This window comes from Amblyomma americanum, chromosome 10, assembly GCF_052857255.1.
Source record: "Amblyomma americanum isolate KBUSLIRL-KWMA chromosome 10, ASM5285725v1, whole genome shotgun sequence".
Taxonomy (NCBI): domain Eukaryota; kingdom Metazoa; phylum Arthropoda; class Arachnida; order Ixodida; family Ixodidae; genus Amblyomma; species Amblyomma americanum.
The window spans coordinates 14,761,136-14,785,403 of record NC_135506.1 but is presented as its reverse complement, the minus strand read 5'-3'; the positions used below and the strand labels follow the sequence as shown (position 1 = coordinate 14,785,403).

General features: G+C 47.0%; 1 protein-coding gene across 1 annotated transcript in view; it reads right to left on the bottom strand.

The window, feature by feature from the left end:
• Positions 1-1,998: 1,998 nt before the first annotated feature.
• The window catches only part of LOC144107978 (uncharacterized), a 63,303-nt gene continuing 41,033 nt past the window's right edge, over positions 1,999-24,268 (bottom strand). The window contains exons 8-11 of the mRNA XM_077641235.1: positions 12,046-12,336; positions 10,946-11,074; positions 6,621-6,996; positions 1,999-5,643 (exon numbers count right to left, since the gene is read on the bottom strand). Of these exons, the coding sequence (XP_077497361.1) occupies positions 2,405-5,643; positions 6,621-6,996; positions 10,946-11,074; positions 12,046-12,336 (4,035 nt within the window). The 3' untranslated portion in view covers positions 1,999-2,404. The remainder of the gene's footprint in view (positions 5,644-6,620; positions 6,997-10,945; positions 11,075-12,045; positions 12,337-24,268) is intronic.

Here is a 24,268-nt window from a genome sequence, read left to right as displayed (position 1 = left end):
CTGTATCACCGGTGGGTACCCGGCGGCACTGCGGATCGAACCCCGCACCTCCCGCATGCGAGGCTGATGCTCAAACGACTAGGCACCGCTGCGATGGCCTATGACGAATTTTTATGGCACAAAGGCAGCTTGGCCAAAGAACACCATGGCACAATGTGTTTCCACAGCTCAAGGAGGGGCCAAACACCCATTCAACATTTTACCCCAGTTAAGACAAGCACTATACTCCGTCTCACAAGATGTTTGCAGCACTACGAAAGGTACAGCTCTCTCGTCCAATCAGGATGGCGCGCACTACATTAGTGTGTTTCTACGCGCCTGTGGCACGCGCTGATTGGTCCCGATACGGCAGGCTTGCGCTTTGCTGCTGGGCACCTGGCGCCATCTGGCGCCCTCAGAGCGACCTGCGCCTCCACACTTAAAGCCTCCGAGATTATAAGCAGGCGCTCGCTCTTCATCGGGTGATCTCGGAGGCCATAGTTTTGCCGTCCTCTTGATGAGCGCATTTGTACTCCAACTGCCCCCGCACTCGACGCGAAGCGCTTCAAGAACATTTAAAGCCACCTGCTTCGCCTGCTTGGGGAAACAGCGCACTGTCGGTGTAGAGCACACAGGAGACACAACAGACTCATCCGACACCATGTTGGAAAGTGGCGACGCATCACTACCTCGCAGCAGGCCTCCGCAGAGCTGTGTCCGTACGGGCTTTGTCTGGTAATTTCACCAGTGATTGAAACACTCCCTACCATTTAAATATACCTGTCCAAATCATGTTTTTAGTTGCAATGCTTATTGTTTTGATTAATAGTCATACACTCCTCAAATATTCGAGGGACTATTTTCTGGGTTTCTGCAGCCCTGATTGGACGAGAGAGCTCTACCTTCCGTAGTGCTGCAAACATCTTGTGAGACGAAGTTTAGGTCAGGGGAAAGCTTTTACCATTGTATCATTGCTGCCGCTTAAGAACTTGAAGCAAACTACTGTAAGCAGCCTGCTAACTTGTTTTGCACAGTGCCGTTTGAAGTTCCCAGACAACTCAAGAGATGCCAGTTTCCGGGAGTCTGCTAGAAGGTCTGGGCACGTTCTCTTGCTGCAAAAAATGCCAAACACTGCCACTCATCTCTTTTGATGTCAGCCGAGTAGAACCTGTTTAGCACTTGAAATGTAACTGGCACATGTTACGGCTTTCAAATGCTTCAACATAGATCGCCAAAATTTCAAGAACAAGTTATACCATGCACTTATATGTTATGTTCGTAATAAAAAGACTTGCACCAAAGTTACCAATGCAATGGCAAGAACAGTTTCAGCTAAAGTGATGCAAGATCGCTCTACTGTTGTCATGCTGTTACATCCACATTTGGGGTTCCAGCAAATTCACCTTTTCCACAAATGCAGCACACACTAGACAGAGCACGAAATTTCCTCAGGTGATCAGACAACTGGTTGAAAAACTCACTGGGTGAAGCAGGCACCATCTGCTTCCACAAAGTGCCGACTGTGCATGCGCAGCCGCAGGTGCAGAGCTTGCGAGCTGACGCCATCCGTTGCTGGCGCCTGTCACAAGCACAAATTCATGCGCAGTAGAAACTGGCAGATGTATGAAATCTATGAAGCTTGGGAGAGTGCAGTGAATAGGCGTGCAACCGCAGGGTAGCTATGTGAAAGAGGTGAACTAGCGCAGACAAAACTTCAACACGTCCTGTTAGATGACACTCCCAGAATATGAGTATTTTTTCTGTCTCCTCCTCCTTGCCTAAACTAATGCTCCACCACAAAGGCAAACGTTTGAAAGTCACAAAATTTGCACTACAGACGCATAAGCTCCTCCCTCAACATGCAAGTGCCCCTAATGATTAATGAGTTTACCGCAGACTTGAGTACCATGTCATCTTGTAGTCCTCAAAATAAACCACTGACAAATGCCTCACAAGGGCGTCCCTCGCTTGTTGTCCCCCGTGAAAGGCTTCTCACACAAGATAAAGGAAACCACCAAATGGCTTTGTGAAAATATCCTTTATTTTTCAAACTCTTGCGAACCAAACATCACATATTATATATCTTACGCATTAAAATAACAAGAACAGAGACCAAGGATGCACACCTTGGTCAACAATAAAATGCAGTTGAGAGAAGTTTACAAATAAAAGACATGAACGGAAGTAACAAAAAAAGATCTGAACGAATAATCTGTTTAAATGTGCTTGTCTGACAGCTCACCAGTCAAATGACCTAGGATACTGCCTTTGAGAATGCAAAGCAATGCAGCCATATTATACAGCAGAAGAGAGGAAGTGCCACAACAAAAAAAAAAGGAACTATGGTTGCACTCTCGGCAGGCACTTTCCCAAACTGCCAGGAGAAGCAGCTGCACAGGTGGCGCTTACACCTTCGTCCTCGGTCTCACGTGTCGCTTGGGGCTCCCAGTAGCTCTGCGTTGAGGCAGACGCCGGGGATAGGGCGGTCGTCTAGGCTCATCCTTCCGACTGAGCGGCGAAGCGAAGCGGCGGGGCTTGATTCTTTTACAGTGCTATGGGATGCCGTGGCAGGCTCCGCGTCCCCGCCTGCTCCGAAGTCGGAGGTGGCGACTGCACCCATCGCAGAGTTGTCGTCGGCTCCCTCTCGCTCCGTCAAGGAAGGTGCGTCGCCAGCTTCGGGAGTTGAAGAGCTGGACTTTGGCGGCGCCCCATCATCTCCAGTGGTGCCGGCAGCTTGCTGCTCTTGTGTAGTTGTGTCCTCGCTGACAGCTGGCGTGGCACACGGGCCACCTGATGAAGTTGCTGGGACATGACTGCTGGCCAAGCTGGAGTCCGTTTGACCAGCAAGAGACTTGGCTTCCGATGGTCCATGGCCAGATGTCTCATCCACGGGCTTTTGGGCATCTTTTTCAACTCCTGCACTTTCTGCAGTGACTTCTGTAGAGGCAGCCACATGCTGAGTCTCAGTGCTGGAAATGGCACCTTCAGCCGTTGCAACGTTAGCTGTGTCCTCCAAAGGTGCATCAGCATCACCATTGTTTACATCGTCATCCCACACAGAGTCTTCATATACAGCTGCCTCATAAACCTCTTCTGACAGGGTGTGTTCTTCTGTTGGCTCTGAAAAATTAACCTCATCAAATCCAGGTTCTTCAGGAAGCACATCATTTTTGGACTCTGCTGAGAGGTACGCTGCCTTGTCCTCAGTTTCTTTCAAAAGCACACTGTCCTCAGACACCACCACCAGATTTGTTGCATAGTCTTCTTGTTCTTCAGGGAGTGCGTCGGCTTCTGTCACTGCTGGCAGGTTATCACTGAGCCCTTCAGAATCTTTCGGCACAACCTCCTCTTCGGCAAATGCTACCTGATCCTTGTCACTGCCATCACTTTTCTCATGCTCAGCTTTGTTTCTCACCACATCCTCCAAATCTACGGCACTGCTTGGCACTTCTGTTGTCCTCTCTTCCAGTTCCGACTGTTCCACTTTCACGTCAGGTTTAATGGCCTCTACTTCATCCCTTAAAGCCTCAGCCAGATGAGCAGGTTCTTCATCTTGGTCTAGTCCGTCCTCCCTTATCGCTTGAATCTCCCTTTCGGCTTCTGCATCATCCTCAACGGCAGGTTCTTCATCTTGGTCTAGTCCGTCCTCCCTTATCGCTTGAATCTCCCTTTCGGCTTCTGCATCATCCTCAACGGCAGAGTCCTCATCTTGGTCTAGTCCGTCCTCCTTTATCGCTTGAATCTCCCTTTCGGCTTCTGCATCATCCTCAACAGCAGAGTCCTCCATGACATTGCAGTTAGTGACATCTGCAGCAAGTGCTATGCTGTTGAAGTCACCGCCTTCGTCAATGCATTCGGTGTTTAGGCTGCTGGCCCCATCAATGTCAGTAACCTCAGAAGGGGCCTTGGAAGTCTCGGAAGATGCTACGAGAACAGACCCATTCTGAACTTCACTGCTGACAATAGTGGTCGCATATTCCCTGGAAGCATCCTGTGCAGCTCCCTGCAGCAGCCTTTCCAGGACGTCGATGCCCATGTCCAGGAGGCGGACAACGTAGCGGCCATCCCTCTGTCCCAAAAACTCAGCCAAGAGAGAAGTAGTTGGTTCACTCAAAGCCAGCAGCTGAAGCTTCTCCATGGCTTCATCGCCCAACTTGCCTTCAGGGTCGTCAAGCGTGCAATTTATGGCAAACATTGGAACATCTACGAGTTCATCTGGCAATGGGCGAATATTGGATCGGACCACGGTGTCAGTGTTTCCATAGTCCACGAACTTGACTAGAGCCCGGGCTGGACCTTCAACTGCGTCTTCAACTTTGTCTTTCAAGACTGTGATCCTGTATGGAAGCTCATCAGTCCAATAGACCATGCACGGCAAAGAAGTATCCACCGGCATGTCATCACTCTGAGGCACTTCTAAGAGCTGCTGTGCCAGAATCTCCATAGAATCAAAACTGTCGCCGAGGTTCACATAGAAATCGGTCGCTGATTCAACGTGACTGATCTGGACAACCACTTTCTGATGAAGTGGGACCTGGGTGGTGCTGTATCTCTTTGGCAGCGGCAACTGGGACAACAGGTCAGTCCCATCTGCAGTGAAGAGCCGAACCGCCAATGGCTTCCCTGGCACCACTGTTTCAACAAACACATCAGATTCAAGGGCGAGCTCTTTGAATTTCACAAGTGCGCTTGTGTTGTCGATGGCATTAATACCAGCAAGCTGACACTCAACACAGAATGGTTCAACCTGCAGGTCTTCAGAGCCCAGAGGCACCACAGACTCCACTGTCTGCATATTTCCATAGTCCACAAAACGCACCCTAAGGCCACTGCCACCTTCACCGGGGCCTTCCACCCTAGCTCTGTACCACAGGCCGTCCTCTGTGTAAAGAGCAGCATAAAGGGTGTTGCTGTCGGGTGCCTCAACAGCTGCGGCACTTCCGGAAGCCATTTCCTCTTGCAACTTGTCTCCCAACACATCAAGGTCACCCAGCCTGTTTGAGAACTGGACATAGAACGAGTTCAGGGCATCGACATGGCTCACAACACCAGCTTCACGACTCACTGCCATCGCTGAAGGTGCTTTCATTTCTGCAGTTTCCTTGCTTTCAAAAGTATGAGTTTCGGCCGAGACGAACTTCTGGAGTGCCATGCCGACATCTTCTCCATCTACGCTGAGCTTCACGGCGACTTCGGGGCCCCAGGTCACAACTTCAACCTCCACTGGTTTATCACATACCATACGTGCGAACGCTTCAACCACGCCAGAGGAGTCAGCCAGGTCCTTTGCGCCGTCCAGCTTGCACTTGTAGCAAAACGGTGGCACTTCCAGAAACTCCGCGGCAATGGCTCGAATTTCAGGCACGAAGTCAACATTGCCATAGTCAATGAACTGCACGCACGAGCCATCTGGGACCACTTTGGCCCGGTACCAGGTGTTGTCGTTTGGGTAGAGAGCTACACAGGGCAGCCTTGGCAGCGGCTCCACGACCGGCTCAGGAGTTTCATCATAGTGTGTTTGGAGCCGCTCAGAGAGGCCATCCATTACAGACTCCTGGTCCTTGGGCATGAGGTAGAAGCAGGAAAGGTCTTCCACATGCATCACCATTGCCAGCATCTTGCCAGAGATTTTTGAAAGCGGTGGGTAGCATGGGACAATCGGGCCTGTGTCGTGAGAAGTTTGGGGGGGGGGGGGGCAGGGTCACCCCACACAGGAAGAAAGGGGGGGGGGAGAGAAAAGCACATTCAGACAGCTGAACCACCACAGCAAGCGTGCAGCAAGCAGCAATGGCCACTACACCAAGGCAAAATGAACCCACAATCCAATGCTTGAACATGCAGCATGAAAGAGCGACATGCACCGCTGAAGGCAATGATGAAGCCCTGGAAACAAACCAGCAACCAGTGCAACAGTGGCAGTGTGAAAGCCCAAGTTCTAAGCAAGCAGTCAACACACAAATGGCCAGCAAATTAGAATACAGCTCACTCGGAAAAGCAAGTGATGGAATGTGCTTGTGCTACGATGCATAGAAAAAGTATGCCTGTCTCACTTCACACAGATCATGAATTTTCCCGTTAAAATTACAGTGCTCCTGGCAGCCACAGCGCAGCCAAAGCAACATATGCACATCTGACAAATGCTTCAATTACTGCGGCAAGCTTAGTCCCAGCTACATTCCAGCACCACCTTCACCATTCCATTTCACTGTCAGTAACCTGGGCATGCTGAACGGTTATATGCCTTTCTACTTTGCATAGCTAACGTAGCAGGTGTAGCCAGCTACACCATCACTCCTCGCGCGGTCTGGCACCATCATCACCAGTTGCATCATTGCCACTAGTGCTTCCGTCCTCAAAGGTACTTTTAGGACTCTCAGCGGTACCGTTATCACAGTCATCACTGACAACGTGATCATCACTTCCAGTGCCATCGTCACCAATATGGTCACCATTACCACTACTGTCACTGCAAGTGGGGTCATCATCGACTTTAACGTCCCCACTGACATGGTCATCAATGCCACCGCGTTTATTATGATAGCTGTCGTCACTACTCTGAACTTGATCACAAGAAGTGATCTCATCACGGCCTCCATTTACATCTTCATTAGCACTGCCATCGTGATCATCGCTGTGCTCACCCCGAATGAAGTGGGGCTGAGTTGACCTCCAAGGGGGCGATGTTCTCGCTGGTGGTGGCAAAGGTTTTGCCGCAGTTTCTTCAGGCTTCACCACAGCTGCCTCAGGCTCCACTGCAGCTACCTGTGGGTTCCCTGCAGTTACCTCAGGCACTGCAACTTCAGGCTCGACAGCGGGCGGAGCAGTGTCAGCTTCAGCCGCCTCAGCTTCGACTGCGGGTTCGGTGTCCTGCACCGGTTCGACCTCAAAAACGGGAGGCTCCGCACATGGTGGTGGAGGTGGAGGTGGGGCGAAACTGTCCAGCACGTTCACTTCGTCTTCTCCAGAGGTGTCAAACAGCGACCCAATCACCTTGGCAGGCTCAAGCTGCTGTTCAAGCTGCAAGGATTTGAAGAGCAAGCCTGAAAAGTTGCACCAGTGAACAGCTGCACCTCTGAAGAGCTGCACTTGTAAAGGTGAATCACCATCACCAAATCCCCACTCATAAGGGGGGAAACTAGTCTTAGACCTACTTTCCTTATCTGTAGTCCAATCCCAATTAAACTATATTACTTTGCTCCTTATTTTTACGATGATTTCAATTCTGTAACTGATTTTCCAATAATGATTAAGCCCCAAGATAATTAACATTAATTAGTAACTGATTAGTACCTCAGTAGAAAAAAATGGCTCAATGAAAATTTTTAATGGATGGCTATCGTCTAATGAGTACAGAGTGCAATAATCACAGCATTTTTTTCCATTTCACCCTTACTAGCAATTTTACTGCATTTAGAATAGCAACATTCCAAAACGTGAATATCATGCACTGATAAACTTTGCAAAATAATAAATTCTTGAAGCACAATCGAAGAACTGTGCTTCGTTTATTGCAGACATCAGCTTCAGCTAGCAAACAAAATGACGCCTCTACAAGTCTTATATGCCGAGCCATCAACATAATAACACAGGCAGGTATCCAAAATTTTTATGCCGTTAACACTTTCGTGACCGCGCCTATTCCCGTCGACAGTATGTTATCGATGGTAGAAGTTTGAATTTTGGCGCCTATCTGAGCGTTATGGACAGCTAACGCCATCGAGCGGGTTAAAGAGAGACTATTTTATAAGTTTCGGAGTTGTGTTTCTCTTTTCCGCCGCGCGGGGATTTTTAAGCGCCTGCATAAACGGGATGACGAGCGCTCGTTGTTTCCGAGATGGCATCTACGTCGCGCGCGTCCGCTCCACGGAAACGGCGAGTTTCAACGGATTCCGACGCATCTGGGCTCGAATTTGCGGATGATCGTAGCACCACAGACTCTGAAGATGACTTCGATTCGTCGGACTTTAGTACGGACGGCGAAAGTGCCGCAAACTGCCCCAGAACATCGACAGGCATCCGCCGGTGAGTTTTGCTTTCTTATCGGACTGTGTTATCGCGTCGTAAGGATTTCCGGTGTGTTCTAAAGGGTCAGAGTTCTTATCTGCAGGGTGTCAACATCGTTCGGAAGGGACCATATGCCGTCGGCCGCGCAGAGAGTTGAGTTTTGTCCACGAAGACCGCCGGGAGTGGACCTTGGAATCGCGCTCCGGAGTGCTGCGCGGCGGTTCGTAAGAGCTGTCGATTTCTTCCTGCTCTTTTTCACCGCCGAAATCATCAGGGAGATATGCGAGAACACAAACAAGTATGCGTGGATGCATATTTTCGACAAGCCCACGTACAGCGAGAGAGATGGATCCTGGAAGGAAGTTACTCAAGAGGAGATGCTGAAGTTCATCGGACTTCTCATATACATGGGAATTGTGCAAGTCCCACGTTTGCATTGTTATTGGAGCACACGAAGATTATTCTCAGGTCTTCTTCCGCCTACAGTGATGTCAAGGAAACGGTTCAAGGCGTTACTTGCATTCCTGAGTGTGTCTGATCCAGAGAAGACGACCGTCGCATCCCATGGCAAGCTTCACCGCATATCCTCTCTGCTTCAGCACGTCAACGATTCTTCCGCGCTATTTTTTCAACCGCGTCGGAACCTCTCCGTCGATGAGAGGATGGTGAAATCGAAAGGTCGGTCCGGAATTCGCCAGTACATGAGAGATAAAGTGATCAAATGGGGTTACAAATTATGGGTTTTGGCAGATTCGGAAACGGGGTACACTGTTCAGTTCAGCGTCTATACGGGAAAGCGCGAAGAACCTAGCGTGCGAGGTTTGGCATTCGATGTTGTGACACGGCTGTGCGAAAATTATCTAGATCAGGGTTACATAATTTTTTTGGACAATTTCTACACTTCTACATCTTTGTTTGTTCATTTACTGGAGCGCAAGACACTTGCGTGTGGGACAACGCGGAAAGATCGGCGTGGCTTTCCAAGTGAACTCAAAGACACACAGTGGGAAAAGAAGGCGAAAAGAGGGGACGTTCGATGGCTGAGGGAGCAGGATGTTTTGTACCTGCAATGGAAAGACCGGCGAGTTGTGAATATGATGTCTACCGCGGACACAGCGAACAAATTCGTCCTTGCAAAGCGAAGAAAGAAAGTCGGGAATACGTGGACAGAAGTGTCCGTGAAGAAGCCGGTGCTGATCAAGAACTACAATGTGGGCATGCTTGGAGTGGACAAATCCGACCAGCTCATCGGGTCCTACAATGTTCTTATGAAGTCAGTGCGTTGGTGGAAGACACTCTTCTTCCACTGTGTCGATATAGCTGTAGTAAATAGCTTTATAATGTTTGACGAGCATCGTCGGGAGCATCCAAAAATCCCAGAACTATCGAGAAGTTTGCACTTCGACCAGTTTGCCTTCAGGCTAGAACTTATCGACCAACTTCTGGGATGTGATGAGCCACATCTTGCGGACCCCCCAGTCGCGCCTGTTGTTCCCTCTCGGAGTGCACCTCAAGTGCAACAGCATCATCCACAAAAAATGGAAAGATATAGAAACTGTAAATTGTGTTACGATGAAAGGAAAGTTGAGCAGAAAACAAATGTTTTCTGTGAAACATGTGCAGCCAACCTTTGTTTCACTTCATCGAGGAACTGCTTTGCACGGTGGCACGATAGACACTAGGTCTAATGTTTCCCTGTGTACCTGAACAGCTTTTGCAGATACAGAGCTAATATTTGCAGGCTGATTTCATATGGCTCTTTTGTTGAAAATGTATATTTTGATTTTTTTGAAATATTTTTTTTGTGCAAAGCAGCATTGATGTTTTTATCGATTTTTTCGTTCTTGTTGCGATTCTTTTGCTTTCATAATTTTTTCTTACTGTCACTATTAAATATGTTGTTTGAAACCAATACCATTGGAAAGATAATTTCTTCTTCTACAATTTGATACCATACACTTCAACATGAATTACTTTCTGTGGCAGGAAAAAAATAATTACCAGACTACACGAAAACTACCGATTTTCCCGCGGTCACGAAAGTGTTAAATCTTATGCGCCAGTGAAATCTAATAATTTAATCAAAATACTAATTTCCCAAGGAAAAAAATTGGTAGAGTTGGTGAGGAATAGCTGCAGATTCCAAAATAAGGAAATCGATTTTTGGGCCCTTTTTCGGTCTCAATCATCCTTTCCCACTACTCTCGGTATCAAAGTGTAACAGCACTGAAAATATCGCTCCATCTCCCGCCTCTGGTCATGCGCAGAAAATTCAGCCATTTATCTTTTTTCCATACTCTCTACCACAGCAACACACCAATTGCAAGTTCACATCTTCTCCCGGCACCGCACACATCGGCTCGTGTAGAGCATATGAAGATGACTAAACCCATTTTCGCTCGGACAGAACGACACAAATACTCACCTTTGGTACTAGCTATTGAAGAGTGGAATTCGCTTCCTTCTAGCATTGCGGCTATCGCTGCAATATCATCATTTCGAACAGCTCTTTGGTCATACTTAGAAAATTCCAATGTAGAATGATGTGCGTTTTTCTCTCTCGTTTGCTTCAGTGTGTGCGTGTCGGCCGTAACGTTCCATGAAATGTTAGATGCCATGTTTTGTAACTTCTGAAGGTGCGATTTTTGTTTTGTTTTGTGAGATTTGCTACAAGTGCATTTTTTCAGTACCTATTCCTATCCATTTCCCCACCTCCCCCCTCCTATTAACTTTAACCTGGCTTCTTAACTTGTTTATTTCTGTCTTCAGCCGTTTATATGCTGTGTGTTATATTTGTCAAGTTTTCTTTGATGAATCCCCCCCTATGTAACGCCCGTATTGGGCCTTTAGGGTATTGAGATAAAAAAAAAAACAAATAAATAAGTACCAGTGTCTCCCTTAACTAATAACTGAAAACTTGTGGCACACACACACGTAGTCAGGGACACAACACACTGCTCACCTGCAAGACTAGATCTTTGTACAATATCTTGGCTGACAGTTGGACAGGGTCGACAGGAAAGTTGCAACTCAGGACACACTGGAATGCACAGCCTGGCTGCGTAGTCAACTCAGCTGGGATTTGCTTGACCTTGAAAGGAGGGGAAAAAAAAAAAGTTGATGGCAGGCAGCCAGATAACCATCCAGCAGTTAGTTTACAATTTCTGCTTCACCGTACTTTCATAGATGGATCACCGCAAGAGCCCCAGAGTTGATCAAAACCAAATGTGGGCACCCCTTCATCTGTGGCAGAAGTGAAGGCTTTTGAGCAAGAAATTTACTGACCAATGAGTGCACCTAACACTCAACAGTATCGTTTCTAATAAAACTCGAGTAAAAAATCACCAGGGGCTTTACGCCACAGCATTGCCACAAAGCTGACGGTCATTCATGTCAGCTGCTACAAAATCGCAGTGAGGTATAGCTCATCAACTTTCCTGTCTCTAGAATGCATAGTTGCATTGAGAAGAAACACACGCAGTTCTGGCTGGCCTTCCTGCCACAAATTTCAGTAAAATTAGTAAAGACCAGTGTCCCCCCTTAAGGCTTATTGAACACCTTGGATGCCATCACTTCTGCATAAGTACTACTAAATGATAGGTCTGTAGCTAAATAGCAAGGGTTCCTTCGGATAAAAATACACAGGCAATATCATACGATGTGATGCAACAAATCTGCACTAGCATTACTGGTTGTACATTTTTGCTGCTAAAATGACTGCCTTTCTGTTATGGCTCTAAATTGTATTTTGCCATCACTGTTACGTTACAGTGCTGCATGGGCTTCTCGTGGGTGGCAGCATCACACGACACCAGACACACAGATTTTGAGCAAGTGATGGCAGTAATGCGAAAACGCACTAAGAGGTGTTTTTTCATTACATAACAAAAGTCATTTTTTCCGGAAGGAAAATATTACAATTTTAGGAATCAGAATGCCGAAATACATAAGCAGTGCAAGTCTGATCTAAATCCAGTGAAAAATGACAAGGAAAAAAACAGGCAAGACAAAACACCTCTGGATGGTTGTATGGATAAAGGCGATACACTCGCATGAACCTACCTCGGTGTGGTGCACCACCCTGGTGCCTCCCATGTCAACAAAAAACAGCTCCAACTTGGCCGGGGACGGGCGCGACCTGACGACAGCACGTGCCCAGGGCGTCAGCACCTCGTCGCCAGCGCCCTCCTCGTCCTTGTTGGGCGAGGGCAGGCGCGCCACACAGGCCTCGCCGGGGACCGGATTCCGGAACTTGGGCGCCGCCTCACCTGCCTCCTGGAGCGCCTTGGTCAGGGGCTCCACATATTCCACCAGACAGCACCACACTTCAGACGGAGACATGACGGCAGTCACCTGTTGCCACGGAAACAGGGACATGGGATTATTGGCTGAAGCATAGTGCACACAAAAAAGAGACACTCACAAGACAGTTACCACATAGTAACGAGAGATTCAGTGACAGCCATTTGGCATGGTTAGCATAACATTGTTTGTTCCAAGGCCGTTCGACTCCTCAGGTAGAACGCAGTGATGTCACTCTGCTGACCGATCTGTGCGGTGCAGTCCACCCGCTTGACTCTCCGTCCCATTTCCCCTTGCACTCGAGTTACGTCAACACAGTGGAACTAGGAAACGTGCCCTTAACAGCTGTCACAGTAAAAGAGAAAAAGGGAGAGACCACTGTGTAATGCAGAGTTTGCATTTGGTTCTAATTCCCCCCTTCTTCAGATGGCTCAGAAAGAAGCGATAAGGTTTCAAGTGTCAAAGCCACACCACGCTATGAGGCAGGCACACCATGGTGGATTGGCTCTGGATTGACTGACCACAACCAGCGTCCATCAACTGTGTATTGATATCGCAGTGCCTTCCTCTTCTGCCACCGACCTAGAAGTGAACCCATGAACTTGTGAAGATGATTTTGATTTTGGGAGTGCAATGTTTGCCCAAAGAGCACCGCGGCTGATATGTCTTTTTCAGTCTGAAACGATGTAGGGTCAAAGAACCCCCATTCCCTAAGCATTTCGTCAAACAGGAGTCAAGCACCAGATCAGGAGAAAGCTTGCGATCGGGAAACCGGTGGGTACTGGGTGGCACCGGGAACTGGATCCTGTAAATGCCACCTGAGTCACTCACAACCCGCAAACTCAAGTGCTGTAGCCACAATAAATTCTGCTGCATTTCTCCCACAAAACAGACAGGCAGCTGTCGGCTCGCTAAGCCCTGCATGTGATTTGCAGCAAGCAGTCTCTAGCACCTAAGCCAATGCATGCTGCTTTCAGATGTAACGCTGTCACTCGAAAAGATCGACAACGCTTTACCTATGCTTCGGAATGCTGTAAGCACAGGCAACGTGTTTTGACACAGATTGGAGCATTAAAAGATTCAGCATGCCTTTCTAGCATGCGTTGGCTTGCTGAGCCTAAATGGCCACTCAAGAGCCAAGGTAAACTGTGTGCAGTTTCAGATATGGCTGCCGCAATAATTCTGCGGCTTCAAAACACATGTGCACATGACCGCCTAGGTTAAAGAGACACCAAGGACAGACTCTGTTGCCCGATTGATGAATTACCATTTACAAAAAAAAATAAAAGAAAAAAGAAAGCTACTTTTACAGAAAAACAAGATCTTACAAGGTAGAAAAAGGCAAAAAATAAAAAGACTGGTATGGCTACCATCGGCCATTCCCACAAGTACACTGCTAAGACGTCACAAAAGATTTCTTGCTGAACGATTTTATGGTTTACGTTTTTATAGGCTTTAATACCCCAGAGCAACTCAGGATATGAGGGATGCCGCAGTGGAGGGCTCTGGATAATTTCGACCACCTGAGGTTCTTTACCAAGCACTGACACCGCACAGTACGCCGGCATCTAGAAATTCACTTCTATCAAAAAGCGACCATCACGGCCCGCGTCTTTCGGGTCAGCAGCAGCACAGATGTAACTGAAAATAAAAAAAACTGAAAAAAAAAGATAAACGTTAAAAATTAAACCAAGCAAACCCACCACTCTTGAAATCATCAACTATGCAAGTTCGAATAGGCGCGGCGGGAGAAAACACTGCACTGTTAAAATTTCAAGTTTCTAAGCAGCGAGAGCCTCTTCTGCTGCTGTACAAACATCAAAAGAATCATTGAAAGCCCGGATATTGCAATTTACCAAGAACGAAAACCTGACAAAGTTAGCATCGATGTCCCTTTAACAATCATTCAAACACTTTCTGATACGGCCGGAAGTTCTGCAGCAGAGCGTTCCGCTATTACACTCCCCCAACATGTTCCCACTAAGGTGTGCCAAGACACCCTACCCCACAACGTTTCTGACAACACGTGGTCAGACGGGGCAATGTATGAATGGCTCCATACTGGCAGGTGCACTTGGCAAGGTGCGTGCTAATGTTGCGTGCCAGGCAGGAATATTGGGCAGTCACACGTTCCTTTAGGATGAGAATGTGCTTCAGGTACCTCTTCTAAGTGCTGACCTGACACCTACGTGTTGTTACATAGCAACATGTACACAGCATGTTATTAAGTGCAAGTACAAAGAGGATTTAAGGGGGGGGGAAGCGGGTCTTAGAAACGAATTATTATTAATGAAGTCACAATTACAAAATCTTCAGATAGCATGTATTTTTACATGCTGATTCCAAATATGTAATTTAATTTTATGTTTAACAAGTCCTTGTGCACTTATGCAATATGTTATGTAACTTTTTGCCGAGAGTTTGAAAGAAATTCTGCTGCAGGGGACTTGCTAGAGATTGCATGCCACTGGTTTCTCTTGACAGCAAGCTATGCAATAAGGGTAAAATTACCATCCTGCCTGTTGTAGAATGCAAGTTATAGAATTTTGAAATCATCACAAATAAGTTTTTCCTCCAGTTTGTGAAGTGACAACTTCAAAACCCTGTACCTCAGCTTCTATGATAGGCAAGATAATAATTTGGCCCTTATTGCATAGCCTTATGTCAAGACAAGCCAATGGCATGCGTTCTAGCAAGTTTCCTGCAGCAAAATTTATTGAAAGCTCTCGGCGAAAAGTTACGAAACATTACTACATAAGTGCACAAGTACTTGTTTTACATAAAATTGAATCACACATTTGGAACCTGCAGGCAAAAATACGTTTCTTGAAAATTTCGTTATTGTGATTTAATAAAATTTTTCTAAGACCAGCTTCCCCACTTAAAAGTATCTGCCAGAGTAGAAAAGAAAAGCCAGAGGAAAGGCCATGGCTTCTTCTTCCTCTTCTGAACTGGTGAATGTCCCAGTGCAAACTTCATCTTCTTTCATAAGCAGCCGCTGAGAATCTATGGTTGCTAACAGTGCAGCATATGCAACAAATCTTCGTTGATTCGCAGCAATGTTTTTCAAAAAAAGCGATTAGTTCGACAGTTATTCATGCCACATAACAAACTACCTTCGAAACAGTCAAATGCCTCTACAACAAACGCCTTCACTATGAAATGACCTACCTGCCTGAATGAAGGAGGTAACATGGCTTGACTGGTTTCCTATTCTAATAATCTATTTATAACTTTAAAGAAAAGTTTAGGCGTTCCAGACCATGTAACCATCATTTAATAACAAACATGAAGATGGTTTCTTCGGCAATAATTTCATGCTAGCAATGGGCGAATTCAAGCAGACCACCACCCCATAGCGCAACAAAATATAAGTAGCCCATATTGACAGCATGCACAGAAACATGGTTTTTTTTCTCTTCGACCAGGTGAAAGCCACATCTTCAATCAGGACTGTAACATCAGTGACATCCTCTGCCGCCGTGGAGATCAAGCAAAGGAACACACTTGCGTGCATAAATGCGTGCAATTGATCAATGAGCAGCAAAGGAGGCTTTGCGAGAATGCGCGTTGCCAGTACTTCTGAATTCCAGTGTCTGCCAGGCTAAATCTCCGTAGGCCGTGTTCACTTCTAGTACTTCTCTCACCCAATTACACACTCCCTAAGAGATTGAAAACGATTTCCGCTGTCCCCCGCAAGCACGTGCTGGCAAAAGGCAAGGTTTACCTTACCTCACGGCACTGATGAACACAAACGACAGTGCCGACGACTGAGATGCTGTGAATGCTGCCATGACAATCCAAGAATTGCTTGACACGTGCCATACACATACCGACGGAGCATCAGGAGTGACTGTTTAGGAATAAGCCACAGTCGATGATGTATTCATTTCCTCGCAGTCAACAGTGGGGAACATTGTGGAGGCCACTATGGGTGCGCAGAAGGCCCATGGTGATAAAGTGGACAGTTATGATGAACTGACTGAAGAGTTTCATGGTAACAACCCATGAAGCCGTACAGGCATTTCATTCTCTGCAATCGTTTCTTGCGTCCCTCCCGGATCGAGAAATGTGTCTACCACATGCTTCCAGATTTTAAAGGTGTGCTAAAATCTTCAAACCATATCCACCGTTTCTTCATGAAACAGAATTTGACGACAAAGGTGGTACAGCTTTTTGCTGCAGTTGCAAGTGTGCAATCGACGACCGAAAATTCAGACGCCTGATTTTTTGGACATGCTTGATTATTCGGAATTTTTCGCGGCACCGCGACATGGCCCATAGGACCAATGTATAACAGCGCCTGAAATTTCGGACGCACCACAACTGACAGCTCGATTCTTCGGACCTTGTTCGCACTCGCCATTAATGCCCAAGCCACCATGTAATGTGTACAGTGGAACCTCATTACTTCAAACTGCAGGAGAGATCGAAAACTTGATCAAATAAAATGAAATTCAAGATTAAAGGGGGCCTCTTGCGATACTGAAATTTTGCGCGAGTTGGCACATTGTGCTCGCGTGGTTTTGAATTCGTACGGTTCTTGAACATCTTCCGCAGCACGAACTTTTTTATAAGCAGTCAGAGTTCGCGGAACTCAACTATGCCGAGTCTTTCATTTCGAATACGGAAAGAGGTAGCAGCGAAGCGCATGGGAGGCATACGGCTTCACGGAGATGGCGAACACGGGAGGAAATGGTGGTGCATTTTAAAGAGAGGTCAGTGTACTCGCAGCATAACGCACCGCAATCCTGACTTTTCTATTGTAAAACCGTACATAACTGACGTTTCAATGACAGGCAAGACGCCCCTCATTATACGCAAGGCACCGCAGAGTGCATATCGCCGAATACGATGCCAATTTTGGCTGTAGTCACTAGGCCTAATAAAAGAGGCCAATGCCGACGGAGCGCTTGCTTCGGCCGTTCCTCGGTTCTTACTGTTTCACCATCTTCGTGTTCTCGTTCTGGGCCCATCGTACTGCCGGCGCAATGCAGTTCCCGCAGCAACGTGTTTGCTTTCCCGTTTAGACTTTGTCCCAACCCGTGCGTTCATCGGCGACATGCCGAGGGCAGCACAGCCAGGCCGAGCTCGTCAAAGCGGTCGCCGCCTGCCATCTGTGCACACGTCGCGTGGCGAAATTTAGTCATTAGGAGCTTTAGAATGTGTGCAACAGAACTGACTTCTTCTTCCAGCATAATGGCAATAAGTTCGTGATTTTTTCAGGAAAAATTGATTTTCCGGACTGCCTGATTTTTCGGTTCTTTTCACAGTCCCTAGAGGGTCCGAAAAATTGGTGGTCGACTGTACTTCAGCAGTTGGCGAATCGGTTCCAGAAATAGCAGCCTATAGCTTTGAGTCAACAATGAAAAAGTGGTTAGCAGAAAAGCGGTACTAAGATTTGTAGTTATGCAAAATATAACTAAATGAAATAAAAGTCAAATGAAATATAAGACTTTTTTTTATAAAACAGTTACAAGTTTAGAGTACTGCTCGGCTTGGCGTTGTTAGCTGCTGCTGGCGTTGCAGTCTGTAAATAAAGCGATGTGCGGTGACAATTCTTTCCCGCTTTTACGGGGGTACCCGAATTGCTGGCAGAGAGATTCATGGCAGTTGCGCTGAAAAGCACAACTCCGTGCTCGTGCCGTATTGCTATGAATCAGAATTAACTGACATCCTTTTACAGCTGAAGAATGTTCGGCTCGGCCGCCGCAACGCCGTGCTCGTGCCGTATTGCTCAGAATCAGAACTGACATCCCTTACAGCAGTAATACCCCGACCCTAATCGACGTCGGGCTGACTCGTGCGCGGCACACGAACTTAGACTGGTGCTCCTTATCACAATTAACAGCAGTCATAGACTGTACGACAGCAGCTTATAACTGCTTTTCGAGCAGTGCTACATTCTCTGCTGGGCGAAGTGGCTGCCTGCCTGGAATCGTGGAGCCGTGTGAAGTGCAACTTTAAGTTTTGAAGACTGTCACATAAGTTCTAGTAGTTCACAATGAAAAAGCATAGCCAGGTATGCGAGGAAACAGTGGTAAATTAGAACTACAATTTCAGGCAATTTATCAGGAGGAACAATAATAATTATTTCTTTTCATTAAGTAAAAGTGCAGTGTGTGGCGTAATTGATTACCAAAACTCCCGTGACCGGTGGGTCCAAACTCAATATGCATTTATCCGGCTTTCGTAAGTCCGCTGCTACTGCGGCCGAATATATTTGCAAAGGAAAAATGGATGTGCACAAGGTAACATAGCACAAGGAAGCGGGCGAGCATCACGGCGCTGACCGCACCTGCGATCGATCAGTATATACCGCCAGCGTGGGCAGCGGTAGCGGCATACAACGCCGCGCCGTCCGGCCGCCGATTTGAGTAACGTGACTACGACGAGAAAGCAGTCTCCACCTCAGTCTGTGAGCCATGTTTGGCGCTGGAGTGGGGGGCATGGGCTCGACAGCCGGCAGTCGAACCCGAACAGTCTTCGTCGAGCACGTGCCGCCGCCGCCGCTGAGGGCACCAAGGTCGCATCGTGCGCATACCTTTTCCGGTTCAAGATCACGACGTCGTGCGCACAGACCGAGTCTTCTCAGAATATGCCCGCCACAAACGTGTAGTAGCGCCTAGCTCGTGATAATGAGTCTAGATGTGACTGCTTCGGGTTCTGCCCGCGCGGTGGGGTGCTATAACCGCTCATTCTAGCGCCCATTCGATAATTCGAACTTTGCTTAATTCGAACAATTTTCCAGTCCCCTTCGAGTTCGAATTTACGAGCTTTTACTGTACTTAACATTTTCAGTTAAGCAAAATATAAGCAAATGACAATATAAGATTTTTTTTACAGAACAATTTTAGAGCCACCTATTAGAACAACTATTTCCAATGCGGTATTCATGCAAAATTAATGATCACAGATTAAAAAGGTTCACACGAAATTAAAATCTAGCACTGAACACTTTGCTTGTTAGGCACATCTCAAAGCGAAAATTAGTTTGCGTTGCACAAATCTGCAGCAGCCGAACTGCCTAGGGACAGCTGCATTTGCATGCAAGAAGACTTCAGCTGAAATAGATTGCATAAATTCATATCGACATCATAAGCAGTGCCTACATTCTGCCAGTCGCAGCTACGTTATCTGGCATATTCACTATCCTGGCCCCTCCATCTCACCCTCTGCAGCTTCCAATTATGGCTTCCCTTTCCTGAGCACTGGTTGTCATAAATCCAGTTGAAGTAGAATGCACCTGTCCAAAATGAACCGTGAACAGTGGACAAAATTTCGAGTGTTCCGAACACTTCAACTTGCCCCAACAGATGACATGAACGAGGGAGCTGCAATATCACAAGCAAGTAACCCGCACATTGCTGGCGCCGCAATAGTCAGTCGCTCAGCATGCACAGAGACCGCCAAGCGATTACGTGCGGCCCATACTACTAATTCCACAATCACCAAATGCACCGTACACACCGCACCTAACGAACGGTGGCAAGTGGCCCTAAACAAACCTCGTCAGCCGGAAACAGGCTTCTGTGAAAACATTTCCTGTGCTTCAACAAGTGGATTGTGTTGGTTCTTAATATAATATTTTTCGTGGTCCCGTGAGATTTGTATCAGCAAGATTCTACTGTAAGACGTGACAGGTAACCAATGCGCGAAATAGAAAGCAAATCAAATTTGAGTGCTTCCACTGCAGCGTTACATTTTCAAACAGCCAGCATTTTTTGCCTTCTGTTAAAAAGAGAGCCAAATGTTTAGGTGAACGCTGGTTAGGTGACATATGACATTGCAACTCCCCAGCCTTCCTTCCACCCAAGCCAAACTTTAGTGGCGCTTCAAAGGCGTGAAAAAAAAGAAGCCAAGAATAAAAACAAAACAGAGCCTAACATTTCCTTTTACACACCATGACAGCAACCAATATGACTATGCTGCCATTTTGAAAACTTTTATCAGTGCCAATGATACACAGCAAAGTTGAAGCAGATATTCCCCAACATCCACAAGCTCACAAGAAAATGCAGCCACGATTTGGCAGCAGCATGCAAGGACAAGGTAGCCAGTGGGTTGTGAATCTATCAGCAAAATCGCAATGTGCGATCTCCTCTACCCTCCCCCGCATATACCCTCTGGCACAAACCCAAACAAACAAACAAACAAACAAAAAATGGTTTGCTGCTAACCCTAGCAGCAATGAAACCTCACAGAACGGCATTGCACTGAATCACAAATGGACAGGTTACTCTGATCAGACAGGGCTTTGCTTTGCCTTCGGGCAGTGCCGGCGATCACATGACATGCACTGAACACCGAAAAAAGCAAATCAGGGAGACTGCCCACAAAAGCAGGCAGACAGAGAGTAGTAGAGAGAGAGAGAGAGAGGAAAGCACAGGTAGAGCGAAAAAAAAAAAAAAGGCCAGTTTATTGGCAGCATTTGTGAGCAAGCAAGCAGTGCAGACAGAAAAGGCAGGCACTTCCAACCATGCACAACGCTGCGGGCCCGTCGACACCGGTGGCAACCGACATGGTGGTCATTGATTTTGACTGATCTTTATTAATAACGTTCTTCGCAGGGCTGTGGGGTAGACTTGAGGTGGCGCTGCATCCATTTCTAGAAGTGCACGGAAACACACCATATTTTGCTTTAGCCTTCACAGCACATTACTGCGTTAAATGTTGCGAATCAGTGATGCTTCCAGCAGAACGATGAAATGCTGCCTGTTTGAAGTGCATACAAAAGGCAGCTCGAAACGCGCAGCAGTAAAAAGGAAAAAGAAAAATGTATAAGCCACGCTACACCTAGATTGGCCAACTGCAAAAATACATGCATGTTGTTCAGTGTTTTCACCTCATGCATGCACAATGTTACTAACTAAAGCCATGCACTGGCTTTGTTATGTCACTAGTAAGCATCTAGTGATGATTTCGCATATGCACAACATGTCTGCTTACAATCAGTTCCTGTTATCGGCGTCTTGGCGCAAACATTTGCCTTCAATTTGATTTGCTTTCCAACAGTGACACGTGTTCCAGAGGGCGTGTTTCCGTTTGCTAGCCGCTACAGACAAGCTCAATGTTGGCCACGCCAATGCGCGTGCGAAGCACCCGTGACAGCAATGATGTCTGCCGCTTGCGGTGACCATCAGAGTGCCGCTTGGACAAGCTTAATTCAAGGTGAATATTTTGTTCGCTTCCACTGTTTTCGATGACAGCTAGTGGTGCTTATCGATAACGCAGGTACCTTGTTTATTACATTATTTATTTATGTATTCATTTGTTTGTTAATAATTTATTAATTTATCCATAAATTACAATTTAATAACTGTTGTTACTTTATTTATTAATTTATTCATAAGAAACAGTGCATTTGTCGGGAACGGGTGTGGGTTAACACTGAACTTGGCTGCAGCGTCTGTTTTGGCAACACTGCACTAGTCGGGAACGGGCGTGGGCAACATTGGGCTTGTCTGCGGCGGCTAGCAAATGGAAACACGCTTCCATGGGAGGTACGACAGGCAGATTGCAAGGAACAAGGACAATAGCATTGGTACACGCATGAGACAAGTGAACTGCACACACAAACTACCACACTGGAAGGGAACGTGGGCACAAGCACATGCGAGTGCGGACAAGAGCATGTGCAAGGAAGGCTACGAACTCATGCCTGTGTGCAACAGAGAAACACATGACACAAAGAAAGACATTGCACAGCGCAAAAGCATAAAAACCTGCAACATCTTGTGGGTTCTCAGGCGGCGCTAGAAGCTGACGACGTTGAAGTGTATCGCGCTGGCTAGCTGCCGAATTATGTCACGAACTGTCACTCTGTCTTCCGTGACAATATCGTGCATTCATAAGTGGATAAAATTTATCTCTAGTGCTGTGCATTTCATATACTTGGCTTACTTCCTTGTGCTTTGGTGGATACGAACCTACAACCAGTTTTTAGCAATACTGTTGTATTTAATGTCGCACTTATTGCAAGCCTAGCACATGAGCAAGTACCCTTTGCATAAGCTTCTATGACCTGCATGCCAGATGACAGGATACTGGGGGGTACCTATTGCAGCTTGGGTAGACGTGGTTGCTGCCAATACAGCTACCGTATTTACTCGCGTACAACCCGCACACCTAACTTTGAACTCCACGAATGAAAAAAAAAAAAAAAGCCTCGCATATAACCCGCAAGTTTACCTGAAAAAAAAAAAAAAAAAGAGCGCTAGAAAGATACAACTACACACTCAGTGATCATTTCATTTTCAGGACATTTATTCAAACGACCACCACCAAGCCACTGGTTATCCGATTCTCAATTGTCACTGTTCTCACTGCTGCCCATCCGAAGCTTCATCACTAGTCACTATCAAAAAGGTAGTCATCGTCGGAACCATCCAGGCTGTTACTGATGGCACATTTTTTACAGCTTTTATGCACCAAGTCGGCCGGTATCGCTTTCTACACATCCACGATCCACTGGCACAGCAATGGAATATTGGGCCTTTGCATGCGTCCCATCGGTGTGAGGTCGTAACTTATGACGCCTAAACAAAGCAGGCGAACAGTACAAACTGGGGTGTAGTAGATGAAACAGCGCCTGACAGTAGGCTCAACAACGCTGGCTGAAGAAAATGTGGCCAATGGTGTGGGGAAGAATAAATAGACTATGAACGTCGATTTAGCTATGCCTTTTGTTGGCCACCTCATCGGCTTGACAAGCATCTATGATGACGGGGATGGCGGACTACACGGGGGAGGCTGCCACGCAGTGCCGTGAAGCCGACAACCCCCCCAGGAAAAAATTCGCACGTAACTCGCACCCTCCCTTTTTAAAGGTTTTTTTTTTCTTCAAATTTTGGCACAGGTTATAGCGAGAGTAAATACGGTATTCTTTCAGTTTTTTTTTCTGGCCTCTATTTCTAACAACTCCCTTCTGCACACAGCAGTGATGGTGGCACAGTTGGATATTGTAATTTTCTCGCGGTGAGGACGGAGGGACAAAAATTTGTGGTCAAAGAGTGGTGAAAATGTGGCCGTGAAACGCATTCCACCACTAATGAAGCTTCCCTGATGTGGCTGTATTCGCTGCCCCGGTGCCACAATGTTCCGCAGCGATGGCAAGACTGGTGTGTGGCACCGGATCAGGTGTTCCAAATGCAGCTTGGTGCCGGCTGCTTCCAAAACCAAAAGGCGCACAAGGTCGACCATGGCATCACCGCCAAATTGCAGTAAACTGCATGCCTCCAACATCAACGACTGCCAGCAGCCAGAGCCGCGTAGAGAAATTTCCCACGATAAATCATGGCAAAGTGTTGCCATCAACCAGCACCAGGAAATCATCCTCATGAATGAAGTCACTACATACACTGCACATAACAATTTACAAATACGCACTGAAATGCAGCCTGCAGGGCTCAACCGTACCAATCCGGTTCACATTCGTATGCCACGAGCAGCTACTCGTCCTTTCATGAAAGAACAGCCACCATTCCATTATCACGGCACTCCTACCTTCTTTGACCTACACATGTGCACTGCCATTTTGCTGCACTTCAGCTGCACTTGCACTTTGGGGAGTGCAATTCGACTGAACAAAAAACTGTGTTGGAAGAGCCCTACTGGCCGTAAACCACACACAGAGTGCAACGAAACACATGACAAGCTGAACTCATTATAAGCCAAAAATGACTATTGCCTCATGATGAACCTGGCTTGTCACTGCCCGTTAAGGAGTCACAATATCTCGACGATACGAATTTGCAAAGTTCCTCTGGCGGAGTGCGCTGTGTACAATGTGTGGAATTTCCGACCTTTCGAACACACTCCCACACCACTACAGATGATACGGACGCGCGAGCAATGACCTCGCCCTCAAACACTAAGTGGCACCCACATGTCGGAGACGCCGCAATCATTAATCGTGTGGTACGCACCGCAAACACTCAGTGACAGCAGGTGGCCCGCACATCGCGGATTCCGCTGTCGGCAC